Source organism: Anastrepha ludens, chromosome X (assembly GCF_028408465.1).
Source record: "Anastrepha ludens isolate Willacy chromosome X, idAnaLude1.1, whole genome shotgun sequence".
Lineage (NCBI taxonomy): Eukaryota > Metazoa > Arthropoda > Insecta > Diptera > Tephritidae > Anastrepha > Anastrepha ludens.
Window position 1 is genome coordinate 88,875,504 of NC_071503.1, and position 13,704 is coordinate 88,889,207.

At 41.0% G+C, this 13,704-nt stretch overlaps 1 protein-coding gene across 1 annotated transcript in view; it reads left to right on the forward strand.

Moving 5' to 3' along the window:
• LOC128870334 (zinc finger protein 2-like) overlaps positions 1–13,704 on the forward strand; it is a 209,100-nt gene that overhangs the window by 115,463 nt on the left and 79,933 nt on the right. The window contains exon 9 of the mRNA XM_054112944.1: positions 2,877–4,119. Coding sequence (XP_053968919.1) covers positions 2,877–4,119 — 1,243 coding nt within the window. The remainder of the gene's footprint in view (positions 1–2,876; positions 4,120–13,704) is intronic.

A 13,704-nucleotide genomic window follows, 5' to 3' on the forward strand; every position in this document is an offset into this window, starting at 1 on the left:
ATAAAATATATTTCTCCTGACAAATTCTTAAGAAAAATTTCGTCCCTATACTCCGTTGCTCAAATATAAATCTAGTATGAAAATTGGCGTAGCGCGCTTGAAAATTTAAATATGAAAATAGCTTATTCTTTGATAATTTGGTGAATCTAGAACTTGAATAAAATAGAATGGTTATATTTGTTTAATGATAGGTAATAAGTGAAATAATGTAATATGAAAATGGGACACACTACAAATTAGATACTAAACATATAAATACGTACATATTGGAATATCTCAGATGAAGAACAATTTAATCTTGATATCTATACGGTATATTGACGTTGAAATTGTATACTTAAAATCAGTAAAGTGAAGTATCGATTCAGAAAATAATTGCATGAATTTTATTCCACTTTGCTAATAATTAATTTAATTTTCCAAGGTAGTGTATGTGGATATAACACATATATATGTATATACATGTATAACATATATATATATATATATATATATATATACATACAATCTGTTATTAAAGTTTAAATACGCTCTTCAATATTTTTTGATTCGTCTTCTTGATCATTCATAAAGTGAAATTAGAAAACATGCTTATTGATTTAGTAAGAGAGGAACGTGCAGAGACCTATCTGCAAATGGATTGCTACAGAAAAGTCTAGCTGAAACCGCAACGCCAAAATGTGTAAGTAAGTGTAAACAAGTAAAGTGTGTCCGCTCTGGGGGAGGCTAATAATGTGTATATACGCGGATGACATTGTAGTTATAGCAAGTTCGAGAATATTCTTTCCGACATAATGCAAAGGGATTTAAGCCTAACGAAGAGATGATGCGCTGGGTGGATCGGTCCAAAAGAGCCATCATTCCTTTCACCAGGAAAATAGTCCTTTCAGGAATGTGGGAAATCAGCATGGATGGAGTTGTTAACGGATTGGTCGGCGAAGTTAAGTATCTTGGCTTAACTAACTGGAAGCACGGTTTTTCCGTAACCTTCCTCAAAGTATGAAAGAATCTGCAAACGTTTAGCAGGGAAATCCAATAATCCTGAGATGGATGTACATCATGATAATTAGGCCAATGATATCATCTGGAGCAGTCGTGTGGGTATTGAGGGCCATTATTTCGACTGAGCAGGCAGCACTGACTTAACTTCAGCGCTTAGTATGCGGATGACTCACGGGGGCGATGTTGACATCTCTTCACATAGTTATTCAGCAATCAGTCAAGCGTACCCTGTTGAAAATGACTAGGAAAGGTTTTCGTAAAGCAAAAGTGATGCAGCTCCCACTTACACATCTACCAAGGGTTGTCATTAAATTTGAGAAGAAGTTCAGAATTGAACTAGATGATATAGTAAACTGGAGTACACATGCACTTTAAAGGAAACTCCACGATTTTACGCTGCACTGGTATAGGCGCATTTCAAAGCCAAATGAGCGAATTGCGATTCCGAACGACAGGCAGGCGGCATTGTCATCCTGTAAGGTTAAGTCCTCACTGGTCCTTGATTGCATGGGGAAATTGAATTTCTTAGAAACGCACAATCGCATCCGGCTCATATGCGTCCCAGGACTTAGGGGTATAGTTTGGAACGAAGTAGCGGATGCATTGGTTAGGGGCCTGAGGCCCAGCTACTAATAGGACAACCCTTCCTTGCTGTGGGACAGCACACCAACAAGGTTAGAAGTGAAGACCTAAGGCTAAGAGATTTTAGCTAGCACTAAATTATAGGGCCGTGTCAAGCGAAGTTCTCGCTGAGAGGTATAATTAAACGAAGTTTCGACAATTTCCTTAGGTTTAGATCAATTCTCGAAAATTCCAATAAGTAAGTAATAAGTTCTTGAATGTGGCGCTATAGCACAGAGAAGGTTGAGAAGGAAGACGAAAGGCACATGCCGTCAGCTCAACCCACCTCTATCTGAAATTTATTAAGGGAACTGGGTTTGCATGCGGTGCTGTGATGAGTAGAGGGCACAAAGGCCATGAGGTCGAAGTGCTACCCTAAAATTGTATTCATTCATTCAAGGGCCTACCTTCTTTTAAATTCTAAATTCGAAGAGCTTGAGCCTCAAACTGTATATATTATGGCGCTAAGATCCTTTGTTAAAGGTTTAGTTAAGCTTATCCTCGCATTTGTGGTCTTCATTTTGATGTTGTCCTACAAATGGAGCGACCTTCAATTATATGCTGTCTCCGAACGGTAGATTGTTTTAATAAGAAGCCTTTCGTGACCGCTATTACAAAAAAAACTGTATTCCATTAATTAATCAGTTATCTTAGAGCTTATCCTCCAATTTACATAAAAATGTTTAAATTTGTCTTTTTTTTTACTCCCGCGTTTTCAAAATGTTCTGTTGGACTACAAAAAAACAAAGACACTACAAATTAGATAAGTGAAACCTCCCCGATTTTGGACGGAATTATGAACTAAAGGACTATTTAATGTTATATGTATATCTTAAAACGAATTTTCATCCGATTTCGACATTATTCCTGGCATATTCGGAAAAAAAATTATTTGGGCATAACTCTAAAAAAAATTCGAAGCACCCAAATTTAAAAAAAAAAACTGTCTTAATTCAGATTACAATCACGATAACTCGTAATCCAAGCGATCATAAAAATGTTAAGAGTTCTCGCGATGTTCGATTTAGCAGAGTTATAAGACTCCTACTACTGAGATCACGAGTTGTAAAGCACTATTACAAAATCAGAGCTATCGAGCAATATGACTATAGGCTATAGAGTTATAGATCCTTTCTGTCAGACACGAATGACATGAAGTCGTTCGGCTCGGTGAAGGTCGAAAAACTTTACTGTTAAACAAATTTAGAAAAAATAGTTATTATAAATACTATCTTTTTTTATGTATTTAACAGGTTTGGTTCCAAAACTCTCGCGCTAAAGATAAAAAATCTCGCAATCAACGCTTTACCGCAATTTCCGATGATAGTAACTACGAGGACGCTACGCAATATAACAGAGAAGGTGGAATATTGCATAAAAATGTGATAAAATCCACCAAGTCATATGGCAGTAAGTGTAATATCAGTTTCGTCCCGGATGTCAGTACTAGCATCAATACACATACTGGATTTGAATTAGGTGACTGTGATTTATGCCAACTCCCGCAAGTGAATATGAAGCAACATGCCTTTTCTGTTGAACATATCTGTAAAGTGAAAAACCTTTTGGAGCACACAACAGCAAATGTCAAAGTGAACATCGATACGGAGGTGATTGCAGCTTTCGGAACAGACGTCGGTGCCTTCGTGGAAAGCGAAACAAAAAAGGATGGGCTTCCCAATGGCTTTGTCCCAACAGGCGATGCCGAAGTGAATGAAAGTAAATGTTCCACTGCCGATGTCAACGATAGTCAGGAAAGCAATTTTGTAGGGCATCAAGACGCCGATGTTGTCATCAGTGATGGCCTTTGTACGTTTACAAGAATATATAAAGAGCTGAGATTACAAAATGTCATGAAACAAGCACTTGGAAATCAGCGTTATAACAACTGTAATGAATTAGAGTGGAAAGAAAATGGGAGCAGTAATGATGAAAGCGGAGAGCCACCAATGAACAATAAAGATAACAGTCGGCCCAAGGACAAACAGCAGCCGACTACTTCAGTTTCTCCAAAACATGTTAATTTGATGGAGAACACGAAAGCAGAACAATCAATCACCGAAATAACTTTTTTTAATAGCCGAAGTGGTGTCAGCGAAAGTGGCATAGTTCACGGCAGTGATCAACAGCATTTCAATAAGCCTGGCGATACGGCTAGCTGCAAGCTATTTGACGAGACATATTATAGTGACGACAATGATCCCAGTCGTAAAAGTGCCAATTTTACGCCAAGTGAGCCACTTGATACAGTTTTGACTGAAGGCAGTAATAATGATAATTCCAAATACAAAGATAATGTTGATAGAATTAGTCCAGATTTGACGGATAATACCAATACAATACAAAAATGTTCGACAAGAAATGAATCAATAACAGCAAATTGCGACAGTAGCAGCACATCATCAGCATTAACAGCTACGACAGCCTCTACGAACATATCAAATTCACATGCAAAAGATATTATCAAGCAAATTTTTAAATGTAGTCAAATAACTGGTGAGTTTACAAAACGAATGCAAAAGGCAATACAGATTTAAGGACCTATACTGACATACATACGTGACTCGTGTTCTACATTACCTAAACTTCAATAATACTGACATTCATTCTATAGGTAATCTTGCGGTTCAAAAATATACGTCTCATATCTATATACTATATATATTATAAAAACAATTAATACAATAATAGATAAATCAACGTTATTTACGAAGATTTGGCAAGGTTAATCGAGAAATCCCTAGTGTATTCTATTCAAGGTAAAATGCATATTCATAAGTAGGGTGCGCCAGCAAGTGAAATCTGAGAATAGCTTAACTAGAGAAATTATTGACAGACTTCTACAAAGGCTCTAAAAGATTTGGAAACAAACTTTGGACCAACCTATTTACTAATGGATACATTATATAATGTGTATAACTCTAGTAAATGTAATGTTACTTTGAGCATACTTTACGTAAATCTATACTAGGTTGCCCATATTCGACGCACCCATGTGTTTTTTTTTTAAATCAAAGAAAAACACAATTTTTTTGATGTTGACGATGAAATTGAAATGAAATTTGAAAAGGTCGAGCCAAGGAGCACCAGGAGATTTGGTGGCTCCTAAAACACTCAGGCTAAAGAGCCCATTGTATTTAAAGCTCTTGAAAGGGGGTAGATAGTCAAGGAGGGAAGGAGAAAATTATCAGAGAACGATATAGGAAAGAATAGAGATAGAGATAGTTAGTCCTGTGAGAAGTTTCCAGATTCTTTGGCAAATCTTTAAATATCCTCCAGTTTTAGAGAAAGAAAATTACTCATTCTCATGACATCGGAACCCAATACTCGTAGCCGTGCTCTAGCAAAGGCAGGACACTCACAGAGAAAGTGTTCAGTGCTGTCCGCCTCCTCCAAGCATGACAGGCATAGCGGGTCCTCGATGATTCCAATGGTGGTCATATGCTGACCCCTTGGGTTGTGTACTGTAATGATGCCGACCATCAACCGAATGTCTTTCCTTCTAAGTTTTAGTAGAAAGTTTGACAGTTTTCTGTTCGGACTTGTCACAAAACACTTTGCAGTTCTGCAGCGCTCCAGACCGGACCATCGCTCTTTATGTAGATTGCCTGCATAATCGCTGATCCAATTCTTGATTCCCGCGGAACTGATTCCGATTATTGGCTCTGGCCCCTGTGGGGGCACCGCTCATCCACGGTTGGCCAATTCGTCGGCGATTTCGTTTCCTTGAACACCGGAGTGTCCCGGAACCCATATAAGTGCAAGCCTGTTTTGTCTTGCGACAGAATTGAGCTTCTTCTTACATTCGTGAACAATCTTTGAGGTTTGCTTCGCGTTCTCCAGGGCCTTCAATGCAGCGTGACTGTCACTAAAGACTCCAATCTGTTTCCCGCTCCATCTCCTCTCGATTATCCATTCGGCTACTTTCAGGATGGCAAAAACTTCTGTTTGGAAAACAGTTGCCATTCCCCCATAGTATAGTGATACCTATTACTATCGTTTAAGTACCGTCCGTCTCCAGACCCTATTTCATTCTTGGACCCATCGGTAAAGAAAATATCCGTCAAACCTCCCTGAATGCATTCTGGATTGCTCCATTGCGTGACATCTGACATCAAATTTCCTTCCAAATGAAACTGTGGGTATCAGGTCATCCTTAGGCGCCAAAAACAGTGGATACTGCTCCGACAGCAACTTAAAGATTTCTCTGTATCCCGAAGTTCCATCTTCGTGCCAGAAAGCATATTTATGGAGTCTACACATTGCTTTTATTGCTTCCTGTTGTATCTTAAGATCCAGGGGGAGCAAATCAAGCATAGTATTTAGGGCATAACCAGAGGTTTACTCATGGCACCCGTGATGCATAAACATACACTTCTTTGCAGCCTATATAGTTCCCGGATTGTGGACTTAACCATGCTCCGTCGCCACCAGACCACAGAAGCGTAAGTGATGGTTGGTCTGATAAGTGCTGTGTATATCCATAGGACCACAGCAGGTTTCAGACCCCAGGTTTTGCCAAAGGCTGTACGGCATTGCTGAAAAATCTTCAATGCACGATTCACCTTCAGTGAAACGTGTGTCTCCCAAGTCAGCTTCTTATCCAAGATTACTCTTAGAAATTTAACTTCGTTAGAAAGACCAAGTGTCACACCTTTCAGTGTTGGAAGACTGAGTCCATCCAATTTCCGTTTTCTCTTAAACAAGACTATGGTTGTTTTGTTCGGATTAACGAAAAGGATGTTCACGATAATAATCATTTTATTCGATTATAACAGATTTGTTGACATCACTTTTGGATATGATATCTCTCAAATGGCCGCCTTGAGCCTGTACGGCGTATTGTGCCCGTTTTGCAGCATTTTCCATAGTTTTAGCTAACATTTCGGCTGGAATAGCGGTTATTTCCCCACGGATGTTGTTCTTGAGCTCTTCTATGGTCTTTGGCTTATTAATATAAACCTTTGATTTTAAATATCCCCACAAGAAGACGTCAGGTGGCGTTAAATCGGGGGAACGTGGTGGCCAGTCAAAATCGCCATTTTTCGACATCAAACGACGAGGAAACAATTTCTTCAAAAAATCGGTTGTGGTGCGAGCTGTGTGTGGTGAGCGCCGTCTTGTTGAAACCAGAACTGCCTCATACGCTTTCGACGAATAATTGGCATCACAAAAAGGGTTATCTTATCGCGATAACACTCCTGATTGACGGTAGCAGGTTGACCATTTTCATTTTCGAAGAAAAACGGCTCAATAATCGTTTTCGCACTAACGCCGCACCAAACAATGGCTTTTTCGTCGTAAAGAGGTACCTCTTGAATTTCGTGAGGATTTTCAGTGACGCAAATACGGCAATTTTGTTTGTGTACCGTCCCATTCAATAAGAAATGAGCCTCATCGGACATGATGATTTTGTTCCAAAATTGCTCGTCATCTTCCGCCATTTCGATGACTCTTTGGACCCATTCCAATCGACGAGGCTTGTCCGCAGGCAACAATCTTTGCGTGAATTGAATCTTATACGGGAATAAATGGAAATCAATGCGGATAATTCGTTGTAAAGTGGTCCGAGCAATGCCCAACTGGTGAGAACGGCGATTTTGGGATGTCCTTGGCGACGTCTCAACACTGGCCTGTACAAGAGCAATATTCTCATCCGATAGCCTTGGTCGGTTTTGATTTGGCCTCTTTGGATTAGAAAGAGCATCACCAGTCGAAAACCTTTCGTACAAACGTTTAATGGTGTTCTTAGAAGGCGCACTTTTCACATTATTTAATTTTTATACGCACGTTGATTTTTCCCAATTGACTTCTTTTGTTGAATGTAAATTTCAACAATTTGGGAGCGCTCGCGTGGCGTGTACTGTTCCATGGTAAAAATTTGCTTGGACTGACGCTTCCAATGCGGTATGCCATTAAGCGATCTGACGTCTCTGTCAAAAGATACAGGGTTGCCAGATGGGTCCGTCGAATATGGGCAACCCTGTATATAAGTTATTGGTTTCTCTATTGAAAAACTATATTAAAAAACAAAAATTATATTTTTTTGGAAGCAGAAGCTTTTTTATTTACTCAAAGCAACTTAATAACTAAACTAAAATATGTTTCTTACTTCTACTTATTCTACGAAGTCACGTTGGTTGACAGGTGACTTCTGTTGGTTCCCAAGAATGATAATGCACGGTCAGCTATTGAATAGTTGCGCATTTGGTGTCGTATGCCCGTGGGATAGCGACCTATTTGTTGGTCGCATGCTTATGCAACATTGAGTATTGCTGTCGTATGAATATTTACGAATATTTCAGAGTATGTGCCATTAACTCCTCCCCCTTTAAAGTATGCAGCGTTCTCGTTGAATGGCATTTCATTTGTAGGTACAGTGCATAATTGGGATTTTGAATGTTCGAATTCTTTGGGTATTGTTGGTGTTGGGGGAATTGTTGATATTGGGGTAATTGGGAAGATCGGGTTTACTTGAGGTAGATGGGCAAGATGCGGGTAGAATGTCTGATTGGGGTTCTTTCTGGGTGGCAATGCGGGTCGTTGCATGGTATCTCAAAAATTGGTGGTGGTAATGTGGGCCGTTTAGGCAAGCCGTATTGTTGGCTTTTGGCATGTGCTGCCCTGAAATTTGAATATTCTAATTTGATGCATAAATGTAATGCTTCAGCAGATCAGCCGGCTCTTTCACTCCGAGAAGTCTCGATACATCGCCTGTTAGTCCTTTGACAAAGGTGTCTAGCGCCTTGTCGCGGTATGTGTGTGTGAGGATACGCATGCACTCTTCGCTGATTTCCATGCAGGATATTTTATTTAATATTAGTGAGAGGTGTGAGTAAATCTCACCATAAAATTCTTGCACGGATTTCCGACCTTGTATAAAGAAAGTCATCTGATATTCAAGTGTGCTAAGATCTCTTTTATCAGCGTAATGCATGGTAAGGCATCGAGAGATAGCCTTCCAGTTAAGCGGGGTATTGCAGGATTCTAGTGCCGCGTCAGCACTGCCTACAATTTTATTACGAATTAAATTGAGGATACCGAAATATTTCGGTGAGCCTGCGCATGGCTCATAAATCTTTAATATTCGTTCAACACTTTTCTTCCAGCTGCTGAACTCAGCTGGGTTTCCACCAAACTCTCGCAAGGATCTAACCACGTCGGGTACTTTGTCCATGTCAGAGAGGTTATTCCTAAATCGATCCTCGATCATTGTTCGGCCATAGGCTGTTGAGTTGGGTTCATAGTATCCCGAATCATTCTGTTTTCGTCCGTAGCTAATATTTCTTTCATTAAGTCCTTTATAATGTTCCTGATTTCAGGAGTTGGATTAGCTAATTGTTGGATAGGGTCGTCAGGGGATTGTGGTGGCGGCGGTAGTCCTGCCGGGGATGTGTTAATGTTGCCTAGCATAGAGGGTCTTATTAAATTATTTCGAGCCATTTTAATTTATTTTATTTTATACTTTTTCGCAAACTATTTTAATTTAACAATCTCTGGAGGGTCCCTTTTGTGGTGAATCGCAGAGTTGTTTTATTATTGTCCTAAAGATTATTTTTATTCATAGGCTGTACAAGCCTCTTGTTCATGTAATAATAAATTTATCACAAAAGAAGTTAGATCTTCACTTTTGAAAAAAGGGAAAAAAATTTAATAGCTGTTAGAATTTCTACTTAAAATAGTATATTTTTTCTTTTCTTTTCTAAATTTAAATTAACTACTTTAATTTCATTAGTTAAAGTTTCACTTGCAATTCAAATTTTTAATTATAAGATTTGGGCTGTATTAAAATGTTCTACTTTTTCTTAAAAATTATAAGAAAATTTTGCTAGTCCCGCGGCTAACGAAGCTGTTAATCCTCTTTACATATCGCTACTATTGGTAGTCCTCGCTGACTTATTTTACGGGTTGGTGGTTGTGTTCCTCCGAGCTTTACCACCGTATTTAAGGCTCTTGTACAGTGCGTTGGGGCGCTTCTTTAGGGCCACTAGTTCTCCGCTAGAATATCCGTTGCATTGGGGCGCTTCTTTAGAGCCATTTAATTATTGTGCGAATCGCGAGGCACTACTTGCGGTGAACTTAACGCGACTGGGCCGTTTGGGCGCCAGTTATTGGTTTCTATATTAAAAAACTAAAAAAAATAAATAATATTTTTTTGGAAGCAGAAGCTTCTTTATTTCTTCTTCTTCTTCTTAATTGGCGCTCTAACCGCTTACGCGATTTTGGCCGAGCTTAACAAAGCGCGCCAGTCGTTTCTTTCTCGTGCTAACCGGCGCCAATTGGACACACCAAGTGAAGCCAACTCCTTCTCCACCTGATCTTTCCAACGCAGTGGAGGCCTTCCTCTTCCTCTGCTACCACCAGCTGGTACCGCATCGAATACTTTCAAAGCCGGAGCGTTTGTATCCATTCGGACGACATGACCCAGCCAACGAAGCCGCTGGATCTTTATTCGCTGCGCTATGTCTATGTCGTCGTAAAGCTCATACAGCTCATCGTTCCATCGTCTGCGATATTCGCCGTTGCCAACGTGCAAAGGTCCAAAAATCTTACGCAGAATCTTTCTCTCGAACACTCCAAGCGTCGCTTCATCGGATGTTGTCATCGTCCAAGCCTCTGCGCCATACGTTAGGACGGGCATGATGAGAGTCTTGTAGAGTGTTAGTTTTGTTTGTCGAGAGAGGACTTTACTGCTCAGTTGCCTACTTAGTCCAAAGTAGCACTTGTTGCCAAGAGAGATTCTACGTTGGATTTCAAGGCTGACATTGTTATCGGTGTTAATGCTGGTTCCTAAATAAACGAAGTCTTTTACAACCTCGAAATTATAACTGTCTACAGTGACGTGGGTGCCGATACGCGAGTGCGCCGACTGTTTGTTTGAAGACAGGAGGTACTTCGTTTTGTCCTCGTTCACCACCAAACCCATTTGCTTTGCCTCTTTATCCAGTTTGGAGAAGGCAGAACTAACAGCGCGGTTGGTAAGGCCGATGATATCGATATCATCGGCATACGCCAACAATTGTACGCTCTTATAAAATATTGTGCCTGAGCGATTAAGTTCTGCGGCTCCTACGATGCTCTCCAACATCAGGTTAAAGAAGTTTTGAAGCTTTGAAGTCGACGAAAAGATGGTGTGTGTCGATTCTCCTTTCATGGGTATTTTCCAAGATTTGGCGTATTGTGAATATTTGGTCGATGGTAGACTTTCCAGGTCTGAAGCCACACTGATAAGGTCCAATCAGTTGGTTGACGGTGGGCTTCAGTCTTTCACACAATACGCTCGCTAGAACCTTATAGGCGATATGTAGAAGACTAATCCCGCGATAATTGGCACAAATTGCAGGATCGCCCTTCTTATGGATTGGGTAGAGCACACTTAAATTCCAATCGGCAGGCATGCTTTCATCCGACCATATTTTGCATAAGAGCTGATGCATGCACCTTACCAGCTCCTCGCCCCCATGTCTGAATAGCTCAGCCGGCAGTCCATCGGCGCCCGCGGCTTTGTTGTTCTTTAGCCGTGATATTGCTATTCTCATCTCGTCATGGTCGGGTAACGGAACGATAATTCCGTTGTCAACGATTGGGGTATCGGGATCTTCACATTCTCTATGACATGCGCAGCTGTCACTGTTTAACAGGTTCGAGAAGTGTTCCCTCCATTATTTAAGATTGCTCTGTACGTCAGTCACCAGATCGCCGTCTTTGTTCTTACAGGAAAACGCCCCGGTCTTGAAACCTTCTGTAAGCCGCCGAACTTTCTGATAGAATTTTCGGGCGTTGTTCCTATTGGCCAGCATCTCAAGCTCCTCGCACTCACGTATTTCGGCCTCTCGTTTCTTCTGTCGGATAATACGTCTCTCTTCCTTTTTCACCTCTCTGTAGCGATCCCACATGGCTCGCGTTGCGCCCGATCGCAGCGTGGCTCTATAGGCGGCATCCTTTCTTTCTGCGGCAGCATGACATTCCTCGTCGTACCAATTGTTTTTTCGGGCTCGCCGGAATCCGATTTCTTCTTCGGCGGCGGTACGTAGGGAACGAGAAATGTTGCTCCATTGCTCCCGCATGCCGGTTTGATGGGCAGTGCTCTCCGAGAGCAGGAGTGAGAGTCGAGTGGCGAATCTTCTGGCTGTCTGTTGTGATTGCAACTTTTCGATGTCGAACATTCTTTGCGTAGTTAGAAGTACGTTTCTTGCTGCGCAGTTAGATATACGTTTTATGCTGCACCAAGGTAATGATCCGAGTCGATGTTGGGTCCTCGGATCGTACGTACATCTAATACACTAGAAGCGTGTCTTCCATCTATCACAACATGATCGATCTGGTTTCGCGTTTTTCGATCAGGAGATAGCCAGGTACCTTGGTGTATCTTTTTATGCTGGAATCTGGTGCTGCAGACTATCATGTTTCGGGCCCCGGCGAAGTCGATCAGCCTCTGTCCGTTACCGGATGTTTCGTTGTGGAGGCTGAATTTTTCGACTGTGGGACCAAAAATTCCCTCCTTGCCCACCCTGGTGTTGAGGTCGCCAAGCACGATTTTTATGTCGTGGCGGGGGCAGCGCTCATAGAAGGAATCTTTGGTCGCATCGTCCTTCTCTTCCATCGGGGCGTGGGCGCAAATTAGCGAGATGTTAAAAAATCGCGCTTTGATGCGGATCATTGCGAGACGCTCGTCCACCGGAGTGAACGACAGTACTTGGCGACGAAGTCTCTCTCCCACAACAAATCCGACACCGAATTTGCGCTCCTTTACATGGCAGCTGTAGTAGACATCGCAAGGCCCTATGGTTTTCTTACCTTGCCCCGTCCATCGCATCTCTTGGATGGCAGTGATGTCAGCCTTTACTCTCACGAGGACATCAACCAGCCGGGCAGAGGCACCTTCCCCATTAAGGGACCGGACATTCCAGGTGCATGCCCTCAAATCATAGTCCTTAGTTCGTTTGCAGGGGTCGTCATCAGTAAAGCCAGTTCTCATCCGAGGCTTTGCAGTTCTTTTCATTGGGGGGGGATTTTTAAGTGGCGGGTCCCAAACCCAGCGCACAACCAGCTATCCTGGAATGCTTCGCCTTCTCACGTTAGCTCACTCCCGAACGGGTGTTCGGAAGCTACCCAGAGGATACGTGGGCTAATCCCGGCCGTTGTGAGCTGCTTGAACCATATGTAGAAGAATCGTCCTGGCCACTCCCAAGTGAATGGCGATCAGTAACTTTCCCCACTTGCGTAGACTTCTACACATGGAACCATCCTTTATTTACTCAAAGCAAATTAATAACTAATCTAAAATATGTTTCTTACTTCTACTTATTTTACGAAGCCACGTTGGTTGACAGGTGACTTCTGTTGGTTCCCAAGAATGATAATGCACGGTCAGCTATTGAATAGTTGCGCATGTGATGTCGTATGCCCGTGGGATAGCGACCTATTTGTTGGTCGCATGCTCACACAAAATTGAGTATTGCTGTCGTATGAATATTTACGTATTTATACGTGGGCAGTTTTGGATCCCAATTTCAGAGTATGTGCCATTAACTTATATTTATACCATTTGTTGTTTGTTTGACTGAGCTCCTCTGCTAATTTGCGTCTTGAAGTCCTTCAACAAATGGGGGACCTATCACTTAAGACAGTCTAAAACCATATCAAATATAGTATTTTAACAACATCTCTTTTAGTGAAAATATTTAAGAAGTTAGATAAAAACCATTTGATCAACTTTAAAATGGCGACTTTTGAATAAAATAAAAATTAAATTTTTTTGGGTAATTTTAGAGATACTAATTTTTTTTTAAACATATAAAATATTCAAGGACACTTTTTTATTCAAATTCTTACTTTCTCTTGTGTCGGAAAAAGTAATTTTTTCTTATAATAAGGTTTTTTAAGTTATAGCTGTTTGTAGCTAGAAAAATCCTGTAGTATCCTATTTCGTTGGTTTTTCGTCCTAACCGGCGGCAGTCGGACACGCCAAGTGAAGCCAAGCGAGATGTTGAAAATTCGCGCTAGTTAAAGACTTGGAAGTTAGTTAAGGACTTGCTTGAATTGCGATTAATATAAAAATTAATTTTTTGAATTTAATTT